At 32.2% G+C, this 26,687-nt stretch overlaps 1 protein-coding gene and 1 long non-coding RNA gene across 25 annotated transcripts in view; one reads left to right on the forward strand and one right to left on the reverse strand.

Annotated features, from left to right (window-relative positions):
• The window catches only part of LOC145276958 (casein kinase I-like), a 464,141-nt gene that overhangs the window by 236,368 nt on the left and 201,086 nt on the right, over positions 1 to 26,687 (forward strand). For 9 of the 24 annotated variants that reach the window (XR_013868063.1, XM_080128480.1, XM_080128477.1 and 6 more), the window contains exons 4-5: positions 6,696 to 6,716; positions 15,514 to 15,609. The exons of 7 other annotated variants lie outside the window; for them this stretch is intronic. Coding sequence is in view for 15 of the 17 variants with exons in the window: in XM_080128480.1 (XP_079984606.1) it covers positions 6,696 to 6,716; positions 15,514 to 15,609 (117 nt within the window). In the remaining 2 variants the exon portion in view is untranslated. The remainder of the gene's footprint in view (positions 1 to 6,695; positions 6,717 to 15,513; positions 15,610 to 26,687) is intronic. 8 more of the 24 variants (XR_013868064.1, XM_080128498.1, XM_080128484.1 and 5 more) reach the window with 1 other exon arrangement.
• On the reverse strand, positions 5,260 to 26,534 carry LOC145276960 (uncharacterized). Its single transcript, XR_013868065.1, has 2 exons — positions 26,435 to 26,534; positions 5,260 to 5,493 (listed from the first exon to the last, which is right to left on the reverse strand). It is a non-coding gene; the product is annotated as an uncharacterized LOC145276960 (long non-coding RNA).

The following is a 26,687-nucleotide window of genomic DNA, read 5'->3' on the forward strand; positions in this document are numbered from 1 at the left end:
GGGAAGAGAAGAGAGCATCCCCCACTAAGCCACGAAGTCTATTTTGTACTTTGTCAAGGCAGGATAGGCTGTTTTTTGAAGCTCCAGCCCAGATGTGGCAGCAGTACTCCATCTTTGAACATACTTGGCTTTTATAGATAGAGAATTGCATCAGTAGTGAGATATCTTCTGGAACGGTAGAAGGATCCTACCATTTTCCCAGCGGCCCGGACAACAGACTTTATATACGTGTTCCATTTCAGATCAGGAGTAAAGGTCAAACCCAGGAGCTTGTCAAAACATGAAGCCTCCCCAAGACGGAAAGCCATCCATTTCAATTGATACTAGATGAGGAACAGAGCGTTAATGATGTAAAGTTAGGAGCTTGGTTTTAGATGCATTAAAAGTAACCAGCCATCTCTTCCCCCACTGAACGACATGCTCAAGGTCAGAGAAGAGGGAATCAGAAAGAGCTTTGTCATTTACAGCCTTTGATGTGTTGCCGTAGGTGGTTGTCATTCAGCATAGATGTCAACGAATGAATTTAGTATGTGTTTTGGGAGATCATTGATGTAGATCAGGAAGAGAGTTGGGCCCAAGATGGAACCCTGGGGGACTTCAGCATTAATACTGTGGGCCTCAGATTTCTGCCCATCAACCACTACTCTTATGAACTTATCAGAGAGAAATGATTTAATTATTGAGAAAACATTTCCATTTATACCGTAGCTGGAAATCTTGTGAAGTAGGCCCTTATGCCAAATCTTATCCAAGGCCTTTGATATGTCAAGAGCAATTGCTCTAGAAAGGAAGCCTTTGTCGAGAGATTCACTAATCCTATGGGATATAACTGTTAGCACATCAGCTGTAGATTTAGCAGAACGGAAACCATATTGCATGTTACTAAGAAGGTTGTTTCTGCTGAGGTGGTTGACTACTTCGTTATTTAATATGGATTCCAGTAACTTACTCATGACACACAAGAGACTTATTGGTCTGTGCTGAGAGGGGGATAATTTATCACCTGAGTTCTTAAATACAGGGCATACTGACAAGGTTTTCCAGGGTGTTGGAAAGCACTTCTCCTTAAGGCAACGCTTAAACAGTTTTGTAAGTATGGGGGCAAGTTCTGGTCGAAGCTTTTTCAATACTATAATTGGAATGCCGTCAGGGCCAGTTGCTTTATTGGAATCGAGGTTCTTGATTAGTTTGGCGACCTCGTGCACAGATATTTGTATGTTGGATAGGGTGTTGTCTGTTGTAGGAGGAAATACAGGGAGTTGATGCCCTTCGTCGCAGAGGGTAGAGTTAGCTGCAAAGTTCTTGGCGAATAGTTTGGCCTTATCTGATGCTGATGAGATGACCTCAGGTCCATTGATGATGGTTGGGATGGAACGCACACTTCTGTTCAGGATCCTGTTTGGTATTTGCCAAAACTGGTGGGAATCAAGCCGCTGCTCAGCTACTTGGGATTTAACAGACTGAACATATAGCTCTCTTGCATTTTTTATTACTCTTTTACAGTGGTTGCTGGCAGTCCTGAAGACAGCTTTAGTCTCAGTACACCTATTACGTTAGTAGCTATGGAAAAAGTGATTTCTGTGCGCAATGGCAGCGGCACATTCTGGGGAGAACCATGGCTGGCTGTTAGGTTTTTGTTGGAATTTTTTAGATGGTATGAATCGGTCTATGCCTACAATTAACCATTCAGTCAGATCTGATACTATAGAGGATACATCCTTTTTAAACATGGAATGCAGAGGTAAATCAGATATAAACGTACGGAAGCTATCTCAGTCAGCCATAGAGTATCGATATACAGTACGGTGGAAAGGTAATTCTGAAGACTTATTACATTTCATTTTTATCTTAACCGATACAACTGTGTGATCGGAGGATCCCAAAGGAGATAGAACGGAACATGAACATAGCTGAGGGGAAGTTGTGAGAAAAAGGTCTAAAAGGCTTGCATACTGACCAGTAGTATCGGCCACACGGGTGGGTTCATGAACAATCTGAGTGAGGTCATAGGCAATGGCAAAATCATGACAGAACCTCCCCTCATCATCGGTCTTATTTGAGTGGGTCAGCCATTCCACATCATGGACATTGAAGTCACTGCAAATGTGAATGGTAGTCGAAGGATGAGCAGACAGTATGTGGTCAATTTTCTCAGATCAATTTCTAACGAGGCGATAGAGAGCAAATATGAATGCGGTGGTGTAAGCAAGTGCAACCCGGAAGCACATATAAGGTAAATTAGGGTCTTTTCTGGAGATATCTCTACCGTATGGAAAGCCATCTTTAATGTAGGCACATATTCCATGCCCATGGTGATCTTGGGGGTCAGATTTAGATGTTAAGTTAGAGTATCCTTTTATTATGAACTCCTCTAGGGAAGTGGTCGGCCCTATGCCAGTTTTGCTTAGAAAAAGTAAGTCTGGTTTCGTCTCCTGTAATTGGGGTTCAACCTCTGGAAGGTTGGAACGTAAACCCCTGATGTTGGAGAAGGAGACATAGTAGTAGGGGTCTACGTTGGAGGATGAGGTTCTAGGTTTATTCGTGTTTTTTTAGATATTTCATGTTGAGTTTTTGGGGTTTGTAGAACAGGTCAACAGACTTGGTTAGAGCAGGACAGAGAGAGAAAGAGAGGAAATTTTTTTTTTTTTTTGTAGCACATAAGGTAAAGCCGTAACAAGTACCCTCTAGTATGGCATCAAGAGGCCCCACCAGAAACTTTTGCATGGTCCAGAATCCATTCGAGCAATACAGCAGCCCCAGTACTTTACACCTGCTGATAGGACAGCCTCCTTAGTGGTTAACCGAAGTTAGAGTCCCTGACTATCAGGCGGGTAATGTCAGCCCAGATGAAACGTTTACCTCCAGCACCCTTACTAGTGACGTGGCCACAAGGATAGACATAGAAACAGAAAAATTTCCGACATCTCAGCTTTTTCTCAGCAGTATGCATTATTTCTTAACCAGTTTAAACTTAGTACCCAAGCCAAGCTTTTAAATGGGTTCTTCCAAAGTAAATTAATACAAAAAAACAAAACAAAAACAAAAACCCGACTTCACAAATTGAAAGTTCCATTACGGTATCGTATAAAGGTAAAGCTCGAATGGTCAAACCATTCTCTATCGAGGTTAGATAAAGCCAAAAAGAAAAAAATATATTTACGCATAATTATGTGAGGGAAGATTATTTTCAAATATTCTCCTAAACTGAGAACGGAGTAACGGACTTATATTAAGTAGATATTAATAAGTCCTTACATTTTTATTTTATTTTTCTCTATTTATTTATTTGTTTTTTTTTTTTAAATGGAGAGTAGATAATACACTGTGGTTGTGTTACCGGCAGCTTCAGTAACTCTCGCTTCTCCTTTTTTGTCCCTAAGTCTTCATTTCCAATGAGTGATTTTTCTGACAAAGGGTGAAGAAAAAGCTGCTTTCCAGGTTGGTAATACTTCATGAACAGTAGCCTGAGATATCGGAAATTTTTCTGTTTCTATGTCTATCCTTGTGGCCACGTCACTATTAATGCAATATTTTTCACTCTTAAAAGTAATTAAAATCTCTTTTGAAATTAAGCAAATTTTATAATGTATTTAATGCGTTTAAAAAAACTGATGGATAGATGGACACAATCTATTTACATAAGATTGGATTTATTCAATTATATTGAGTTGGTTAAGCAAAAAAAATATTAAATTTTTTTTTCACAATTTTTAGCCTTCTGATTAGTAGCTAAATGTAGTACTTGATCTGATAGTATACTTCATCTTTTTAATCCTCAGTCATTAAAAGAGAATTCGTTGTAGATTGAGCCAATTGTTATTGATACCCCCCTTTATATATATATATATATAGAGAGAGAGAGAGAGGAAATTGGATTTTGCTCGCATTAAAACCCAACCTTGTATCTAACTTTGTCCTCATAAGGCAAAAAGTAGACTCAATTTGTAACAAAAATATTACTCTGCATTTTTTCTGCATTATATATATATATATATATATATATATATATGTTAGTGATGGGACGATTCCAATATTTTTCCCGATTCAGATACAATTACAGATTCCGATTTTTTAGAAATCTCTAATTATTTAACTATAAGATTTTTACTTCCCCTGATTTTCGTAAAAAACACAAGTTAAATGTCCAGAAATATTCTTAAATGACAAAATACACTTGTGGAGGATGAGCTATCGATTTTAGCTTTACTGGTGATTTAAAATAAATGTTTATTATTTCATCATTATTCCCAGCAATAGAAGATTTTGGTTTAAACAAAATCAAATAAAAAAAGACAAAAAGAATCGTTTTGGCATCGGAAAATAGGCAACAATTTTTCCGATATATAAACACACACACACACACACACACACACACACACACACACACACACACACACACACATGTATCTAAATTGGTTTATAAAATCTTCAAAGTTTGAATTATTAATATTGCAAATAAGCATCAAAAGGTCATCTTTTAGAATTTATTTTTAATATGACTAAATCTGACATTTTGTTCTAAAGATGCTGCTAGTTCTTTTTTTCTGTTTTTCTTTTGTATGGAGGAGGATTATGAAAAGAAATTCCATTTAAAACTGCAAGATTAATTTAATGATAGGAAATTGAATTCTAATATTCTAATAACTAATGATGAGACTGGTGGAGAGTTACCAATCATTGAATGTTTTTGTCCGACATCTAAGGATATTATTTAGACTAATTGGCAGTCAACAGTAACGGCAGAATCGTTTCTAGACTAACAAGAAATTTAAAGAATAATTTCATATATTCACAATCTATGTCCTAAAACATCACCCTTTGTCCATTATAATAAAAAGGATAACCAAAAACGTTTTGCAATTAAAATACAAGGCTAGCACTCATCAAATAAAGAACTGAATGAAAAAAAAATTTTTTTTAAATCACACACACACACAAACAAAAAATATGAAATTAAGCCAGACATTTAGTAATAGTAGTATTTATCTTAATTGATAAAATTAATTTTATTCATTAAAGCAATGATGAGGATAATTATCGGCTGTCTGCCGTAATCTTTCCATGAATACACTCACTATAAACATTTTTAAACCACAAAAAGTAATAGTTTATTTTTAATGGTTGCAATTTTTTTTCTTCATAGAATAGAAAAAATTAATTTTTTTATAGTTATTTAAAAAAAGGAAAGAAAAAAAAAGACATCTTTCAGATATAATAAAATAATTAAATTTATCTTTCAAATATAATAAAATAATTACCTTTTTTTTTTTTTTTTTTTTTTTTTTTTTTTAATTTTCTTCCTTTGAAGATTGTAACACTGGGTATGGGGTAACCAAACCAGCTGCCAATATTACCCTGCTTTTTATTGAAACCAACCGAGAGCTCTTTTTAGTATCCTCGTTGTTCCCTTAAGTGCAATTGTCTGGATCTCTGTTGCAGTTGGTTCACTCGGAATATTAGTTAGGTAGGACTTCAAGTTCTTCTTCATAAGCCCTGTTGTGTAGTTAAAGGTGAAGTTGAAGACAAGTTTAAATGGGAATCAATGTAAGATGGAGCCAGATGTGATTCTGCATCTAAAAAAATAAACTAGTTTGAAGATATTTTGAAGTCTTCAAATAAGTTCAATTACATTTTTCTTTTTAAGTTAATAAAAAATGGGAAAAAAAATCCAAAAAGTGTCCAGTTTATCATAAAGAATAAAATGGATTTCAAAATGTTTACAAATTTAACCAAGAAAAGTAAAGTCAAAATTAAAGTGGAGTAAAAATCATCTTGATAAATTAAAAATGTCCTAAGTTTAGAAAATGACTTGATGACGTGTGACTTGTGTAATCTGTCATTTTTCTTTATCATCCTTTAGAATTAAAAAAAAAAAGTAATCTAGAATAGAATTGTAATTTCCTCCGAAATTGTTTTTAACAAAATTATGAAAGAACTATAAATGTAAAAAAAAGATATCAACAAACTGATCCATTAAAACTTGAATATCATGACTATCTCAACTACCAACAGTTAAACTATTCAAAAGGATAATATGCAACCTATATGTTTGACAATGAGGAGAAACCATTTTATAGAACTTGATTGGTAATGAAATGCATAATTATGATTCTCAACCACTTTGGCATCATATGCATAAATAGGTTTATCGGTTAAATCATGTTTTAGCTTTTGGAGATGTTAGTGCTATCCCCCCCCCCCGAAAAAAAATAATAATATAAGAATTGTGTCAGACTAACCCTGAAAAGAGCATATACTGTTATGAAATGGAAGTTACTATTTTCCTCTTTTTTCTTCTCTTGTTATATGCATGCATAAAAAAGATTAGATAAGATGAATATATGTGAAAGTACTTACTGACATCTACTGATAAGTATTTGGCAGATGGAAATCTCTGCTTTTGTATAGTTTTACATAACGAGCTATCAAATGTAATACTTCAAATTAAATAAAAACAAGAAAAAAAAAACAAAACTATTGTCCTTTTCAACACCGGCTTATTTCCACTTCTGTGACCCCTTTTTGTATCCATCATATTACTTACAATCACGTTATTATACTTTTACCTTTTTAAAACTTTTTATATTGAATAATTTTAGTTGTGCAGAAAAATAGCATATTTTTCTATCTGTATGTCAATGACTTTCTATAACAAATGCCCTTTTCTTTTTTTTTTCTTCCTTTCATTTTTGTAGGATCAAGTGAAGAGTTATCTAGTAAGTTGCTTTCTTTTTCTCTATAAAGACATTTTTTATTTTTATTTTGTGTCTTTCAAGCTTCGTTGCATTTTGAAGCTGAAATTAAGTTTTTCTCGTTGGTTGTATTGTTGATTTCTGTTGTTGATTTACTTCATATAACATCGTCTATTTTTTTTTTTTTTACCTATGAGTTGACATACAAAGTAAAGGTGAACCTACTTGGATTTTGTAGATAACTTCAGTATGTTAATTTGGTTGAAATGATTTTATCATCGGGATGGTTTTCTTTAATTTGAATTCAAGTTTCAAAAATGTTTTTTTTCCCCCCCCCCCCCCCACCCATGTTCTAAACTTTGTAGCTACGTTTCATAGTTATGTTTCAGAATATTTGAAATGAGGAGTTATTTATACTTTAGTTTATTCGGAATACTGTTCTCATCTTAGATGTTATTCTCACACTGTTTTGGCTAATGTAATGTCTTTCTTCAGGTATGCCTTATTGAATTTTAGAGCTTTATATCTATAGGGTTCAGTGTTTTAAATTTCATTTAGATTTCCAAGTTCGATAAGATATGCCTGGAGAAAATTGGAGGTTACATCAGCTGAAACGTTTTGAGAATAGTAACCAAGATGACAATCCAAATGATACAAACTTATTTTAAATTTATTGCTCTTTTTTTCATCTATCTCCCAATTTCTACATCAACACAATTTATCCTTGCATGTTTTAATTTAGCAACGATTTCAGAGGTCTCAACTCTGTCGACATTGCTCCAATTTCATTAAAAAAAAATTCTTTATTTATGATGACTGTTAATGCTTTAATCTTAATTTTTTCCACATTTTAGGAAACATAGAATAAATATGTGAAAACAAACATCTTTAGTAACAAATTGCAAGCATTTACGTGCTTAAAAGAAATGCATTTTGAATAAATTAACGGATTCCTTATTGAAAATTACATAAAAATGAGATTCCATTTCATGTTTACAATTTTTTTTCAATAGTAGCAACTATTAAACTGATATAATCATTTGTAACAGGGAAAATGTTTTATAGAAAAAACTGTAGCTTGATTTAAGTACTATTAAGAATGTTAAAATTTTAAAAATAAGTCTTTTGCTATATTGTATAAGGATTAATGGCCAGACCATGGTAGGTGCGTATATGAAGTATATTTAGAGGATGATAATCAGGCAGAATGTATAGGTAACAAAATAGAAGAAAAAAAAAAGAATTTGAATAAAACGAAATGAAATTATTTTATATTTCAGCCTAAGCACAGGGTTTATCAAGTCAGCCTACATTCATACAATAGTGCTGTGGTGAGAGTAAGAAATGCCAAATGCAAGATAAGAGTAGTAGAGAGTTTGCCTTGAAGAAAAGGTGTTTGGCCAAGCCATAAATGTTTCAACATGAAAGCATTGGTTAATTGGAAAGTTCTCTATAGATTTGCTACCCCCCCTTTTAATCAGAAAATCTCTGCAGATGTCAACTATCCAATAATTTTATGTTGAAACACCCATCCCTTCCTACTATCCACATACCTTTTTATAACAGTTTCTGTTACTCTGCTACCTTTCATTTTGAACTTCTTACACTCGCGACATCATCACTATATAAATATTGACTCTCATTTTATGTTATTCATGATAAAGCCCTTGCTTGGGGCGAAATATTAAATCGTAACTTCATTGATTCAACTTTTTTTTTTTTGCTTATTTACTCCTTTTCTTTCTTTTTCTTTTTTTTTTTTGTTATATATAAATAATTGTTATCAAAGAGTAAATCTTTAACAAATTAAAAACTATTAAGAGGAGCAAACAAATGCCATATTTAAAGTTTTTCTTAATTTTCCCCTTTACCTTTTCTTATTGTTCTGATGATATAAAGTTTTATTCATCTTTCATTTAATATATGTGTATATATATATATATATATATATATATATATATGGCGCTAGTGCACTTACTGATCCGTGCTATTTTTTAAATCGTATTTCCAAGTTTAAAGTTTTATTATACGTTTTTATTTTTTTTATTCAATTGTAAGGTTAAAGTATTGAAAATACCCTTCCCATGTTAAGAATGTATTTTTAAACCATGTTTTTATTTCAGCACTGATCAATAAGTGCACTAGTACCACACATATATATATATATATATATATATATATATATATATATATATATATATATATATATATATTCAATAGCATAATGAAAAATGCAACATTAAACATTGTCAAACTTGGGAAAGAAATAAAGTATCGTCTGCTGTCTTGGCCATATACTCTAACAATCCACACTCTTGCATAATTTGGGGACTTTGTAGATCATTGGCTGGACTGAAATTTTATCTGCAACTTACACACAACGTTAATTAGACGAAGTTGTAAGAACTTCATACGTCAAAATTGACGGGAGAGTCCCCCATGATATATATATGTGTGTGTGTGTGTGTGTGTGTGTGTGTGTAAATATCTAGAAAAGAGGTAACTAGGAGCTATATTGTTGTAAATAAAGTCTGATTTATTTTATCATTTCTAAATTGCTTAGGATGGATGTTAAGATTAATAAGAGCCAATGTATTTCCTCCTAAGGTGGCTTACAATTAGCAAAATATTGATCGTAACAAAAAATAAGAACTGATAATTGATAATGTTTGTAATTTTTTTTTTTTAACTCCTTCAAGAATCCATCAGCAACCATTAAGATTCCAGTTTTGTCTACATCATCATTTCTTGCTTCTACAAATGTTTGTTACATGTAATTTTAGTTAATTAAAGCTTAATACATTTTATAAATAAATTAGTTTATTTGCTGTCTAAGTTAACCTGTTACATTAAATGCCAATGTTTAATATACATTTCATATTACTTTTAAATCGCTTCATATGTTAAACTTGATTTCCTTAAATTTTAATAATTAATTTTTATTAAAAACAAACCAAAACTTCTGCCAACTATTAACTACTCTGTAAAGAGAATTAAAGATATGCGTGAAATCACGTTATTTTTGCCAACGAGTTAGAATCCAGAACTTCGCAATGAACAAACTACTCTAATAGATTATTATAAATTTACAATACGCGTATCTCTTATTGTCATGCCTGGTAATTAAAATTGTTTATATTTGTTTTGTTACGAATCAGATGATATACATAGCAGAGCAAATATTTATCACACTTAAAAATGTTTGGAAGCCCCTCCCCCATTATGTTTTTGATGCCAATTTATCTCGTCTTATCTTATATATTTTAAATATCAAGATTCATACTTTTCTTTTAGCACAACTGAAAATGCTAAAAAAAAAAAAAAAAAAAAAAAAAAAAAAATCTAAACTCTAAATATTATGTTTTATATATGCAACTTTTTATTTATTTGAATTAGTGCATATGAAGCCTAATCTAGGTTAATATAATTCAGAGGTAAAACATCCAATGATTTTAACAAGGTTTATGCAAAAGTGCTCAATACTAAGATATAACAAGATATACTTTTTTTTTCATAAACATTTAGGTATCACTACACATACTCATAAATGTATAGCAATACTCAAATGTATGTGTGTGTGTGTGTATATATATATATATATATATATATAAGGTAAAATTAAAAGCCAAGAACAATGCGAGATTTTTTTTTTTATATAGAGTAAAATTAAATGCAAACAAAAGAAATAAAGTTCTTTTTTTTGTTGTTTGTTTTTTCTTTTTCACACAAATTTTAACTCTAAACAACAGTATTTTTTTTTTCTGTTGTATTCAATGGTGATATAAATCTCAATATATTTCAGACTTATTAGTCCATTTTCAAGAGAAGACAGCGGAAGAGTGTTCAAAATTGGAAAAGTAGCCGCAGAGTTTGCCACGTGATATCGCGAAATATAGAACAAAAAATGACGTTAGGAGAACGTTAAAATAAATCAGTTGATGTTTGAAATACTTGTTGCGTTTGTGAATCAAGGGAGATGACTATTCAAGCAAGGTTTTTTTTTTTTTTTTTTTTTTTTTAATTATTGTTTTTCTTATGTTTTAAACTTCTATTATAAAAGCGGAGCTCAATTCCAGTCTATTGTTTAGTGTGGGAGTATTTTTTGAAATAATTAAAGATTCGAGGATACGAAGTTGACCTACGTTTCTTGAAGAAGCAAGAATGTTGATGTGAAAATCTGGTTCTGAATTAATGCAAGTGCGAATATGTTTATAGAACGACGAAGCAGTAGTGTTTAAGTGCTCTTTAATGCGGTGATGAAGCAATCTGGTAGTGCTTCCGATGTAAGATGCACTGCATTTAGCGCATTGTAGGTCGTAAACAACGTGGTTCTTAAAGCATAAACCTGTGTGTGATATTGGGCAATTAGAGAGTGAACAAGGGGAAGGTGTATGCGATGGATGTTTTCGGTTGAGCTGTTGTCTTAAAGTAGATCCAGTGTGGATGAGTTGAATGTTGAGCCCCTCGCTGCGGATGGCTTTTCGGATTGAAGATGAGATTTTGTCACTGAGGAAGGGTAGTTTTAGAAAACAATTGTTAGAGAAGGGTCGGGTGTTGCGTTTTTTCTTTTTAAGTGAGGATAGGATCGTATTAGGGTAGCCGTTTAGTGAGAGGGTCTGTAGGAAATTGTTAGTGTGTGTATGTTTGTCGGAGATGTTAGTGCATTTGTCTTGTATGCGTGAGATTTCGGCATGTGCGTAGTTTAGTTTGTCCTTGAGAGGTAGCGCAGATTTGAAATGTACGAAGAGGCGTTTGCTGGCGGGTTTTCTGTAGAATTCAGTGCATATGGCACCATTTTTTTTTATTTGTATTTTAAAATCAAGTAGAGAAAGAGATTCCGAAGAGTCTGGATGTTCTATAGTAAATTTTAAGTTTGGGTCGGCGTTATTGAATTTGTGGAAAATGTTAATAGCTTCTTCGCGGGAGTATGTGATAATTAAAATGTCATCGATATATCTAGTAAAAAGGAGATAAGAATAGCAGGTACTAAGGGTGTGTCTTTCGAGTTTGTCCATATAAGCAATGGCAAGAATACCGGATAGACTGGAGCCCATGGGTAGTCCAGATACTTGTTTGAACGTGTTTTGTAGGAAATTTACCCCCAATCTTACCAGGAACCAATACCTCACCCTTAAATCCCTTAAAGACAAAGATTTAGTTTACTTACCCTCTGATAAGGGCAGAGAATTTTGCGTTATATCACAGGAATCTTATAACAACCTTGCTATAGAGCATCTTTCCAATACCGACCTTTACACCCCAGCACATAATATCACTGCTGCTCGTATTGAGAACAACATTAGCAAGACATGGTCTCAAATTTGTTTTAAAAGAAATCTCCCAAAACAACACAGACTAAATTTTATTACTAAATACAGCAAATTACCTACCTTTTATCACCTTATTAAAACCCACAAAAATAGCACACACACACAGATCAGACCCATTGTTTCAAGCGTTAACGGTCCCCTTTATAAAATCTCTTGGTTAATATCCCACCTACTTAAACCTCTACTCTCTACCTTCCCAGCCCATGTTAGTAGTTCCAACCAAGTAATTAACAGACTCAACGATCTACCACACCATCTACTCAAACTATACAGATACCCATTTAGCCTAGACGTCGTTTCTTTATACACCTCCATTCCTGCACATCCAGCCATTAATCTCATGGCAGACATTATAGCATCTAAAAACCCACAATGCTTCGGAATTACTCCAGGAGATCTCTTACAACTCCTCCGTATTATAGTAGACAACACTTACTTTACTTTCCTACAAAACACGTTCAAACAAGTATCTGGACTACCCATGGGCTCCAGTCTATCCGGTATTCTTGCCATTGCTTATATGGACAAACTCGAAAGACACACCCTTAGTACCTGCTATTCTTATCTCCTTTTTACTAGATATATCGATGACATTTTAATTATCACATACTCCCGCGAAGAAGCTATTAACATTTTCCACAAATTCAATAACGCCGACCCAAACTTAAAATTTACTATAGAACACCCAGACTCTTCGGAATCTCTTTCTCTACTTGATTTTAAAATACAAATAAAAAAAAATGGTGCCATATGCACTGAATTCTACAGAAAACCCGCCAGCAAACGCCTCTTCGTACATTTCAAATCTGCGCTACCTCTCAAGGACAAACTAAACTACGCACATGCCGAAATCTCACGCATACAAGACAAATGCACTAACATCTCCGACAAACATACACACACTAACAATTTCCTACAGACCCTCTCACTAAACGGCTACCCTAATACGATCCTATCCTCACTTAAAAAGAAAAAACGCAACACCCGACCCTTCTCTAACAATTGTTTTCTAAAACTACCCTTCCTCAGTGACAAAATCTCATCTTCAATCCGAAAAGCCATCCGCAGCGAGGGGCTCAACATTCAACTCATCCACACTGGATCTACTTTAAGACAACAGCTCAACCGAAAACATCCATCGTATACACCTTCCCCTTGTTCACTCTCTAATTGCCCAATATCACACACAGGTTTATGCTTTAAGAACCACGTTGTTTACGACCTACAATGCGCTAAATGCAGTGCATCTTACATCGGAAGCACTACCAGATTGCTTCATCACCGCATTAAAGAGCACTTAAACACTACTGCTTCGTCGTTCTATAAACATATTTGCACTTACATTAATTCAGAACCAGATTTTCACATCAACATTCTTGCTTCTTCAAGAAACGTAGGTCAACTTCGTATCCTCGAATCTTTAATTATTTCAAAAAATACTCCCACACTAAACAATAGACTGGAATTGAGCTCCGCTTTTATAATAGAAGTTTAAAACATAAGAAAAACAATAATTTAAAAAAAAAAAAAAAAAACCTTGCTTGAATAGTCATCTCCCTTGATTCACAAACGCAACAAGTATTTCAAACATCAACTGATTTATTTTAACGTTCTCCTAACGTCATTTTTTGTTCTATATTTCGCGGTATCATGTGGCAAACTCTGCGGCTACTTTTCCAATTTTGAACACTCTTCCGCTGTCTTCTCTTGAAAATGGACTAATAAGTCTGAAATATATTGAGATTTATATCACCATTGAATACAACAGAAAAAAAAAATACTGTTGTTTAGAGTTAAAATTTGTGTGAAAAAGAAAAAACAAACAACAAAAAAAAGAACTTTATTTCTTTTGTTTGCATTTAATTTTACTCTATATAAAAAAAAAAATCTCGCATTGTTCTTGGCTTTTAATTTTACCTTATAATTTTCTTCAACAATGCTTCAAGCAAACTACAACCTACTTATATATATATATATATATATATATATATATATATATAGGCAACTTTTAAAGATTCTATGGGCATAAAAGTTCTTTTACTAATCAAAAATACGAAAAAGACACATTATCACTTCAATATTGGAATTAATAAAGGAGAATAAAACTCCAAAGTTAGAATGGCAGATCATAAGAAGATCGAAAGTATGTAATTCATTACACGCACCGTGCTTTTTATGCCTTCATGAAAAATTAGAAATAACGAATTTTAAAGACCGGGAGAAACTATTGAACATTAAACAGGAAACAGCAATTTCCTGTAAACATTTCCAAATACATTCATTGAAAAAATTATGAGAACATTAACGAATTAATCATACCATCGATTTATATATTGTAATAGGCTTTATTATTTATTTCAGAATTTTAAATGCTAAATTTATGTATTAAATGAAATTAATTTTTAACGAAGAATCTATTAATTTTTATAAAAATAATTTTTAGTGAAGTTTTACTACGAATAATATAATTAGACTTAGTTACTAATATTCTTCACCATATTATAAGAGTAATGTGTATATATATAAATTTTCACGTTTGTTTGTATATATGTCGGTACTTTTGTATTATATAGAGAAATAGTGCTAAATTTATAGTTTAGTAATATATGTATATATTTATATCTCAATTTTAAGTGGAAAAAAACCTTAGTTAAATTTATTGATTGCTCTGATATTGGAGTAATAGTTCTAAAAATCCGTATTAACAAAACAAACAAAAAACAATTATAATTATAATGGTTGGAGCTAGAAAATTTAATGCAAACTTATAATAAATCTGCTTCAGAATTATACCTTGAAAAACCTAACATTATTTTGTGAATAGGTTATATTTGTTTTGATATAGGTTGTTAGTACCCCTCTTTCTGTTTAGAATGGTTCAACCCTGTAAAGTTGACTTTAATATAAAGGAATGGTCTTTATTGAAAGTTTCGTGGATGGTTTTTAGCCTGATGAGGTGATTTTCCCTGCTAGGGGGTCATTGAAACACGTTAGCTAATGTGTAGCCAATAGCTCTCCAACAATCAATATATTGCTGTGTTTCATGCATTGAGCACTCTTTGGAATGACATATTGTGTTATGAGTTACTGAAAAGATTCTACCAAGAGTATAATAATATATATATATATACACACACACAGCACAAGGTTACCAATTTTAAAATGAAACAATTATCAATTTATGTAAAGATTTCAGATTCCTTTTGGTATACTTTATTAGCATTTTTTTTTTTTTTATAAAGATAGCAGAAATAATTTTGTGTAAAAAAAAAAATTAAAATAAATAACCAATTTTGTTTATGAAAAACTTTGATCGAATGATAAATTTACTTAACGCCTTCAGTTATACTTTTTAAATGACACTTTTTGTTCATGTATGATAAATATCCAACTATTGATCTGCTATTGTTTTGATTGTTTGTATATTGAGTCTCCTCTAAGGAGAAGAAGCTTTTTCTATTCAGGTTTGAAGTTGGTTTTTCTTGTCCTAGGTGAATGCGGGGTAACAGACCTCATCAGCCCACTTTCAGGATGGCGTGTTAGACCTTGCGATTTTCAGCCCAATTCTCTACCATTGAGCCTTTCTCGCAAGTGGTCTTCTTATAAACCTGTTGAATTGCAGTCTACCCTCTGTTTTTGGTTTGCTTATATACTGAAAACCCTTTCCCACAGTTGATAACAATTATTATAATAAGGCTCGGAAAGAAGAGAAAATTATATTCACAAACACACACACTAACCACTCCAGATGTTTTTGTATTTCTATTGCACAAAACTTATAACCGATACCATTTAAAAGAAATGCTTAAAGCCTATTTTGTACATTTGAACTCTTTTTTTCTCCTCCTTTGATACAATTTGATATTTACCATTTTACTCCTGCCCTTTTTGTCTTCCCTTATGCCGTGTTATTGTTTGGAGACACTTGTTTTATAAATGCCATCACTTTTCTTTTCCTCCAAGAAAATGCACAGAATTCTTTCTTTGTTAAAAGCTTACAACATATGCCCCCCCCCTCTCCAATCAAACCCTTGCTACGTTTGAGAAGGTATTTATCTTAATATAGATAGTGTGTATTCTTAACTGTAAAATTGTTCACAACAGGAAGACATATATGCAAGTAAAATTTGTTTTGTAAAATCATATTTTTGCACTTGTGGTAATATGCTTTTGGATTTTAGTGTTAACTCTGTGTTAATTACTTATCCGTTATATGAAGTCGGATTGTAAAGTTCAGATGGATAGGGGCATCTGAATGTGGTTGTTTGTTCATATTTTTTCGCTAAGGAATGGAACTTTCATACTTAAGATGAGATATTTTAGAAACGATACATCTTTAAGCCACCCACCTCAAAACCTATCCAGAAAACAGTTACCCCCCCCTCTTATTTCTGAATACTTCCCCCTTCCTCTGTTCATCCTGAGGTTGGGGGGGGGGGTATCCGAGACGAAACAGTGAAGTGTTATTAAAAAAAATTATCAATAAAAGCTCGTCTTTATTCCATAGTATAAATAAAATCATTCTCTTTTTACATTAAATCCTTATTTAAAAAACAAATTTATGTAAATATTTGTTTACTCAACGTCTGGACTCACAAAAAGAAAAAAGCAGACTATAGCAAAGTTTAACACTTGAGGATTTTCTTTTTAATATTTGGTTGAACAGGCCAGAATTTATGGCATAATTTTTTTTTTTTTTCAAAATGACTTAACAAATAATTTATTTATTTTTTTTTATGGGTATAGGGGATTGGGAGGGCACTGCAAAATACTCTCAAAAGTATGTTTAAAATTTTTTGTTTTCTTTCATAATTTTTGTATAAATTCTAGTAATATATGCGATTCTTTTAAATATCTCACCTGAAACTCTCAAGGCAATGGATTCTTTATACCATAATCCCAACAACTTTGGTAAATATTATTTTAAAAAATCATTTACGCTGGTTACATTGTCGACATACTGCAGTAATTTGTTGCAGTAATGAATCTCTTGGTGAATAAATCACAATGTTTGTTTTGAAATAGTGCAATCAAAATATTGAACATTACAGTTTAATAGATGAGAAAACTCTATTGCTGCCAGCTAGATCTGAACAAAGTCTGATAAGCCATTGATTCCCTAAAAGGGAAGCCACTTTGCTCCCACATAAGGATTTTTTAATCAATAAAACAAATTATTCTCCAATTAACCCTTTCTTCTTTTAAAGAAATCGTAGATTATGTTTTTTCTTTTTTTACTAAAGGACACTTTAAAATAGGTTTCTTTCTCTTCTATGCTGATGAATATGAGTTAGGTTTTAAAATTAATAATCAAAAATATGGAATGAAGTAAAGAACACGAAGGGAGAAATAATGTTGCTTTAAACTTTTTAGAATTACATTTTATGTCCACATCATAATCTAAAGATTTGTAGAGTAAATAAATAAAAACTATTTGGATTGGTTTGGTCAAATGTTAATTGCAATAATTCAAGAAAAATCTATATAAAAACCAACTATTCGAGAATTGTTATATATAAACTAGCAGGGAGATTAACGTTGCCTGGGATTGAATGAGGATCAACAAATACTCTCCAGTACTTTTATTATCGAAATCGGTGAAATCACCAGTTTGTTAATCAAATAAATTTATTGCCTGCTGTAGTCGGGAACCCACCACAGTGCACCAGAAGGAAGCTCACATGCCTCCTCGCAGTGACTTGGTCAACAAATACACATTGCACTGCAGAGAGCCTACTGTTGATTTTATGAAATTATTTTTGAATGACTTGAGCCAAAGTCTTAAATGCAAAAGTTAAGTAACATGCTCTAAACAGAAACATTCATTTTGAACAGACCTTTGTCTTATCAAAGAACCTACTGTTGATTTTAAATGCCAGGCCCTTCTGCTTGTTTGGTGCTAAAAGTTCTCAAATGCACCTGTGATGTTAGGCTGTATAAAAGTGTCAACTTTTGTCAAAATCGAACGGTTCCTTCTTTAATAGGTTTTATCGATTATCGATACTTATCAGGTGTATTCTGATACAAAACATAAGCGCACTCCTAGACACATAAAGTACATTTGTGTGAAATTTCATAAAAATCGGCTCAGCCGTTTTGGGATCCATAGGCAACAAGGACACACACACAGCCTTTATATATAAGTAGATTAGTTTTTCCTTATTTTACACTGGTGACATTTATCTGCAATATTTGTGGCTGTGTGATTAGTGTTATGGCTACTGTTGTGGGCTTTGACACCAACTATGCCGTGTGCAAATCTAATATTAAATTGTGTTCAAACTACACCTGGATACTCTTGGGAATGATGTCCTTCCCCAAGTTATTACTTGTATTCAATTGTATACAATGTATTATTTACAAAAGGTATTTCGTTTTGGTATTAAATAGACAAAAAAGTTGATATATTATAAACCAAACCAATCATTAATGCTTTGTTATTTTATTACTAAGATTTTATTTTATCGACTTTATAATCCAGTCTTACTATTTTAATATATCTAGATACTTATTTACACTTTTTATTTAGTGTGTGTGTGTGTGGGGGGGGAATATTGCCCTTCTTAATCTTGGTATTTTATATTTCTAAATTGTAACAGATCTTTCCTCTGACTTTTGATGTTTTTCCAGCGTTTAAATATGTTGATTTTGTGAAATTTAATTTTTAAACCCTTTTTTAACTTTTTATAATTTTTTTTCTTTTATTTACCCCAAACAAGGCACATTGCCACTAAGATGTAAGGGCCTAAGGTGAATTAGGAGCAAGATTTATAGAGATATCTTAAGTTGGGAGTTGTGCATAAGGTGCTTGTTCGCATAACATTTAAATTTCTTCATATTGATACAATCAGGGAAGCAGGAAGGAAATTTCCGAGCAAGCATTTCAAGGATAAAAACTGTTAGAGTAAAAATTTTTAGGCATCTGAATATCTTTACAGTAGAAAAGGAGGGCATTTTGTTGCTAGATTTATTAGTCATGAGTATTTACATTAAGTTCATTGGAGCACATTCTGTTAAAGTATCTGTAAAACAAGCACATGACTGCAACATTGTGGCAATGGGGCTTGGTAGACGGTGTGTGACCTATTAGGGGTCTTTATTGATTTATTTTTATTACCTTAGACTTGTGGTTGGTCCATGAGCTCAGATTTTGCAACAAAACTCTATGCATGGGAAAATGGTGGCTTTGTAGAGATGTGGGATACTGGCAGGTCTGAGAATTTATTTTTAGCACAGTAGAGGGAACCCACCTTCTTTACAGCAAGTTTGATAGTATCTATTATATATTTGTTTCAATGTTATCTGTGAATTTTAGGCTGATGAGTTTTAATGTTGGGATCTAAGGAAAGATTGTACTTATAATGGAAATCGGTAAATGGAATTTTTTTTTATAAATTGTTAAAGGAAAATACCTTTGTCTTGGATGCCTACATTTAAGGCTATTATTTTGGGTTTAATTCTACTACTGACTAGAAGTCGATTTCTAAGGATGCAGCCATCGCCTTGGATATGTGTTTTTTTGTTCACATCAAGAATAGAGCATGGTGTCATCATGAACGAAATGGTCAATCAATTTTGGTGGCGGGCTCAGTGCATGTTAATGGGAGTAAAAAAAAAAAACCAAAAAAAAAACTCATGATGAAAAAACTAAAGTATTGGTCTGGGACAAACATTGAAATCTATTAGCAGGATAGATGAAGAAAAAAAATTTACACAGGACATGGATTGATTTATTTTGAAAACCCATAACAGAAACTTTTTTTAATGTAACTTTTGTCTATGAAACTACAGTAATCAATCAAATATAGGGAAAATCTCACCTTTATTTATTCATAATGCACAACAAAACTTTAAACTTTTTTTTTTTTTAAATTATAATATTATCTGGCATAATCACTGCAGTTCAAATAATATAAAATTGAGTTTCTCCTTGTGTTCATTAAAACTAAATCCTTTAAAATCTTTTAATTATCCCCATTATAAAATAAATAAATAAAGCAGCAATGGTCATGATAGTATTGGTGATTAGTTCACTCCATTGCTCAACTGCAGAAAGAAATGAAAAAAAAAATTCTAATTATTTAATCTTGCAGGAGTTATCCAACATAGTATTAAAAAAAAAAAAAAAAAAATTCAAATAAAATCAATGAAAAAGTGAGGAAAAAACCTTATCTCCATCAAAATGTTGTATTCCAACTCAGCAATTCGCTTAATTTATTCCACTTTGCCAAAAAATATCCATTTTCGTCTTCATTCAAAGAAGTTGATTGAAGGATCTAATCTGACCCTGATAAGAGAAATAGTTGCCAGTAAGGAAAGTGTTACCGTTATTTTTATTTGATCTTTTGGATTAAGGAGATATTTACCTTGTTCTTCTGTATATTGTACAAAGCAATGTCGGATGGCTATATATCTAAAGTTTAGTTTAATGTGCTTTCCTGCAGTGTCAGATGTAATGTTCATCTCATATTTACATAGTTTGTTGTTATTTATAAAAATCGAGATTTCCTTATATAGGATATTTTTAGTAATGAAGCTGATCGTAAGTTTTGCTCAATCATTATGATAAAATCGGCAGATGGGGGGGGGAGGTATACATTAACTGTGTTAGAAGTGTGATGTATAAAGTTAAATGGTGGATGTTCCTCTTTTTTCATTTTTCCCTCCTCCTCCTCCTCCTCCTCCTCCTCCTCTTTTTTTCCTTCCTCATTTGTCTTTTCCTCCTTCGCCTTTCCCTCTTCCCCTTTATCCCTTCCTTCCCCCTTTACTCCTTTCCCCCTTCCCCCTGTTTATTTCCTCTCTTTTCTCCCTTTTTATTTCCTTTTTATTTTCCCTCTTTATTTTTCCCCCCTTTTCTTTATTTTTTTTTATCTTTTTTCTCTCCTTTTTTCTCCAATTATCTCCCTCTTTTTCCCCTTTCTATCCCTTTTTTTTCTCCTTTTCCTTTAGTTCATCTAAAAGAAGAGTAAGAGAAAAGTGTTAAATACTGCAGCCAAATATTTATTTTTATCTAGACTTTAGGCCATGATAAAGATGTATCCATTTAATATGAGGAGGTCATCATGTCAGAAATGTAATAAAGTTTGTTTATTCTTTCTCTGGGGATTATTTATTCACTAGTTATACCTTCTTATGCGGTGTTGCCCAGGTGTCTTTATACTTCCCCTTTTTGTTTTGCTCATTGTCAAATCCTGTCACTTGGTTGTCTTTTCTCTCAAGTTTTTCAGTGTAAACAAACAAAAACAGCTTTTACAATCTCAGCTAGCATGATTGTGAAGGTTGAAGTTTTAACTGACTGATGCAGGGAGGTGAAAACTTGTTCTCGGTCTAGTGTGCCAGTGAATAGGAGTGGAGCATTTAAGAAATAGAAATGCTTTCCGGTAGATTTAATTTTGCAATTAATTTTTTTTTTTTTTTTAAATTTTTTTTTTACTTTCAACATTTTAAAAATTGTTTTATGCTCTGGAAATATTTTATTAACAAATTATTCGATTTATCGTAAATAATTTAAATAATAATAAAAAAAATGTAAATAAAAATAACAAAATTATGCTGATGTACAGACTTGCTTCATAATTTTATTAATGTAGATGACATCTGGTTTATTTTTTTTCACCCAAATTGTTAAAACTAGAAAATTCAAGAAACTTTGTCTGCTTTTAACAATTTGTCTTGAAAAAATATCAATGTTAATGTTTGTGTGAATTTTAACAATAAATTACTATTTCTAAACTGTTTAATTTTTAAAATAGACCCTAATAATAATATTATTAATGATTATAACACATAACTTGTTTTCATTAGATGTTATTCACCTGCTATATGGATTTCACTTTGCAATCTCTGATTGCATGAAACACAAATGATAGGTGAACCCAATAAATAATAGCTAATGTATTGAGGAGTATATAAATAATAATTGTATATTAAACTAAATTGTCAGATAAATTATTGAATGCATTTCTAAATGCTTCTCAGTTCTTTGTGTGATTGGTATCTACAGAGGTTGAGATTTTGTTGGGGAGGGGAACCCGGTTTCAAGTATAGAAACACACACACACACACACACACCATATTTGGCTTCAATCAGTGTTTGTAATATATAAATGGGGAGTTAAAAGAATAGAATAAGATCAATCCTTTAAGAGGAGACTTATTGGGATAATGCAAAGCTCAACACATTATTTTGGGGCTTATATAGAAATCAATAAGGAAAGAAAATGACGATATATATATATATATATATATATACACTTGTGCCCGATATTATTCATACCCCCCTTGAAAATTGAGTTTATTAGGTGTAACTTTTGTAAGAATTTATTGTTTACGTCCATATTGATACATATTCTTAATAAACCTCTTCTGATCATTTTCGTCATTTTAAAATGTCGGGATACTTGTAATAAAAGAAATATACAGCTATTTATAAAATCTGCAATGTTCAAAAATAATCATACCCCCTTATTTTTTCAGTATTAATCGAGTTTCTGACTGTTTGTTTTCTGTTTGATTCTTATTTTGAATGCTTTTATACAACCTTTGATTAATTTCATTTCGTTTTTTGCATTTTTCAGAAATTAAAATGATATCAACTGAAAACCAATAAAAGAATAAAAATTATTAGAATGAGGAAGAAAAAAGAGCTTAGTAATGATCTTAGGACTAAAATTGTGAATTCACATAAGGATGGTTTAGGTTACAAGTCAATTTCCAAGAAATTTGAGGTCCCTACAGCAACAGTACAGAGCATCATCAAAAAATTCCAGAGCCACCACACAACAAACAACTTGATTGGTAGAGGAAGGAAAAGGAAACTGTCTGCTAGAGCCACCAGGAATATTGTAAGAAGTGTTAATGCAAATCCAACCACCACTAATAAGGACATTTTAGAAAATCTGGAGTCTTCTGGCATAAAAATATCAAGGCAAACATTGCAAAGGACTCTGCATGAAAATGGTCTGAAAGGAAGAAGACCAAGAAGGACTCCATTGCACACCGGAAAACACCTTGCAGCACGTCTAAAGTTTGCTAGGACACATGTGAATTCTCCAGAGTCCGTTTTCTCTTGTATTTTGTGGACTGACGAAACAAAAATGTAATTGTTTGGCCATATGGATGCTTCTTACGTTTGAAGGAAGAAAGGAGAAGCTTACAACCCAAAGAACACCATACCCACGGTGAAACATGGTGGTGGTAGCCTAATGTTTTGGGGCTCCTTTTCGGCTAGTGGTCCAGGTAGTTTGGTCAAGATAGATGGAACCATGAAGAAGGAGCAATATTTGGAGATACTCCAGAAAAACATTAGACAGGATGCGGAGAAGCTCCATTTAGGACCAAACTGGGTCCTTCAACAGGATAATGATCCAAAACATACTGCCAAAATAGTCAAGAAATGGTTTGAGGATAATCAAATTAATGTTTTGGAATGGCCTAGCCAGAGTCCCGACCTGAACCCTATCGAAAACCTCTGTCACATATTGAAAACTGAGGTTAAAAAGCGGAAACCTAGAAATTTGAGGGATTTGGAGAACTACTGCATTGAAGAATGGTCAAAAATCAGTGTTGATACTTGTAAAAACCTTGTTGATAAATATCCCAAACGGTTACAGGCAGTTATTAAGAATAAAGGGCATGCTATTGACTATTAGTAAGAGAGGTATGAATAATTTTGAACTAGTGCCATTATTGTTTTTCTTTGTATAATGTTTCAAACTTGCATAATTTATTTATTTGTTGAGTTTAAATTAAATGCCTGTGCTTGATTTATTGTTTGAAATCCCTTTAATATTGTCTACCTTCTGGTTTGAGCAATATTCTTATAGAAATCTCAAAGATCCGAGGGGTATGAATAATATCGGGCACAAGTGTATATATATATATTCATTTATTCAATAAGAGTATACATGCGTTGGGTAAGTGAGAACTCTTTATACCATGGTATTTTGAAGCCTAATGCTTTTCATCAGAAGAGGAGAGAAGATGCTAGGTAACATAATAGAGATGCAATGACTAGCAATAGTTACATTAGGAGCGAAATAAAATATTGAGTGTTTGGGGGAACTAAATTGATCTGTGATATAGGAAGAGTATAGTTTTTATTTTATAATGCTGGTAGGTATATGGTATATGTCATAGTGGGTTTAATACACATAAACAAAATGTGATTAATCTCTTGGAGAGAATATAGGGTACGTTAATTGAAGGAAGGTGCTTATTTAATATAGAAAAGGTTTACATGAAATATGGGGTTTCTGCTATGCCGTTATATTTTAGAGGGGGTATCTGAAATTATAACAGTGCTTAAAAGAAATATAAATTATTAGAAATGATAGTAAGATAATAAATGTGAGGGGATAAATTATAAAGGATACAATGTAGATTTTAATTGAAAAAGATAGAGGCTAAATAAATGGTAGAATAAGGGGATCAAGATACAAAAAATATGGGTTGAGTAGATATAAAAATATAAGTAATAGTGATAATAGATAATAAAAGTTGTAAGAGATAGAAAGTTATTAAATATAGGAAAATATAAATAGGGGTTGGATATAAAAAATAAGTACAATAATATTAATGAAGATCGAAGTAGCAAAGCGATACCAAGAAAAACAAAATGAAAATGTGACAACAGAAAATATACAGTAGGAGAAAGTTCTTGGAAGCAAGGGGTGGAGATGTTTTGCAAAGTTTTTTAGGTCCTTTTTGAGTGCAAAGCAATACCGAAATGTTTAAAAAAAAAAAAATAAAATAAAAAATAATAAATAAATAGAAGTTCCTCTGTGAAAAATACAAATTCCGTCCAGATTTAGATGGTAATTCAAGGAAACGTGTCACTGTTGGTAGTGGAGAATTTGCAATATTTTAGGATATTAAAGCTGGAATGAGAATGAATCGATTGAATTCAATTCTAAGACAACTTTTGAATTACAAGTCATTAAAAGTTGATGGAAGACCGTTTTGATGGAATTAGTTATTACTAGGGCTCGGACAACATATTTTTTTCATTGTTTTGACTCTCGAGTGTGTATCCGTTGATATCTTATATGCTTTTATAGAGTGATGTGATTCTCAGATGATTAACTGTGTCTGTGTTGTGTATATACTTGAGTCAAAACAATAAGAATATTCTGTTGTCATAGCCCTAGTTACTACTGCACACTAATGTTTTAATTCTAACATTTTATGAAATTTACTTGCTTAATACGCATCCAACTTAAATAGTTGTTAATGAAATTTTTTATTAATAACATTAAAGATGCTTAGATTGCTTTTCTTCCACTGAACACATTTCATCTGTATGAATGGGAGAAAGTGTGAGAAAAAGCAAATGATGAAAGGAGTGGGATGATGTAAATAATTGAGAGAGAGAGAGAGGAGCATGGACGAACATACGTAAATGCATGTGAAATGACGTCACTGGGAGAGAAAAAGGTTATAAAAAAGAATGATCACGTTAGAGACGTGGATAACGCTCGTGATAACATGCAGAGCATAAAGGACGCTGGAGAAGATTATCATGTGAGGGAAGTTACAGGGGTAAAGAGAGAATGAGGAAATAAAAATTGTTGCTACAAAGAATAAGCGAGTTGGCGTTAATTCCTATTCTTTGTCTTCGTCTCCTTTGTGACTGACACAGTGTGTGTTCGTTCCCGAACAACGTTACATATGACATGGTCATGTATTATTTTAAGTTGGTAATCTTAGTAAAATTGTGATTCTCAACTAATTTCAAAGTTAAAACGTTGTATATTTAATCTATTATATAACAGGCAAATGACTATGGCCAGCTAAAACTTAAAAAAAAATATACAACAAACACACACAAAATGGTTAATTTTTAATCAACATAAACCTGAATATATAGTATCTAAAAATTAAAAACAAATAAATGAAAACTATTATTCTGGAGGTCAAATTTCCATTTGTATTATTTAATGTTATCAAGATGTACCCACATCTTTTAATGTAAAGAAAAGTAAATTTTCTTTTTTAGTTCCTTTATGCCAACTCGTGTGTGTATCCAGAGGGAGGAATGAGCTAGACAAAAAATAGAGGAGGGTTAGGAAGAAAACGAAGAAAGAAGAAAAAGGGGTAGACGTTGTAATATATGTAATAAACACTAACTCACGGGCTAAATATGGTCAGTAAATATAAACTGTTTTAACAAAAGCTTAAAAGAATATTTTAAGTGCTAAAAATGATCAGGGGTTAAAAAAACTGAAGGGAGTTAAGTATTCAATCTTTACAAGAAATCGCATGAACTGAAAAAGGATTTAAAATAAAATTTATGATTATAAAAAAAATAAATAAACCTAGATTTGTATGAATCGATACAATGTGACTTTTTGACCAATTCAATTCTATTGTTTGTATTGGTTTCCCTAATCCGTTCTAGAATAAGGTACTTACAGGAGGGACCATAAGAAGCTTGATGGAACCGACAGGGTTAAAACTTGGCACTCCAGGTTGTCGGTTCACATCGGTATCTACTCCAGTGTCAGCTCCTGGTAAAAAAAAAAAAAAAGTTCAATTTCTTTGGCTCATTAATTATAAATATTCTTTTTCCTTTTCTCTTGATGTTTATATTGAAAACTAATATTAATAATCCATGTTGTTGGTAAGATTATTATTTATGAATTTTTGGCAAGTTTTTTTTTTTTTT

Source organism: Euprymna scolopes, chromosome 5, assembly GCF_053919585.1.
Source record: "Euprymna scolopes isolate OS-2025 chromosome 5, ASM5391958v1, whole genome shotgun sequence".
Lineage (NCBI taxonomy): Eukaryota > Metazoa > Mollusca > Cephalopoda > Sepiida > Sepiolidae > Euprymna > Euprymna scolopes.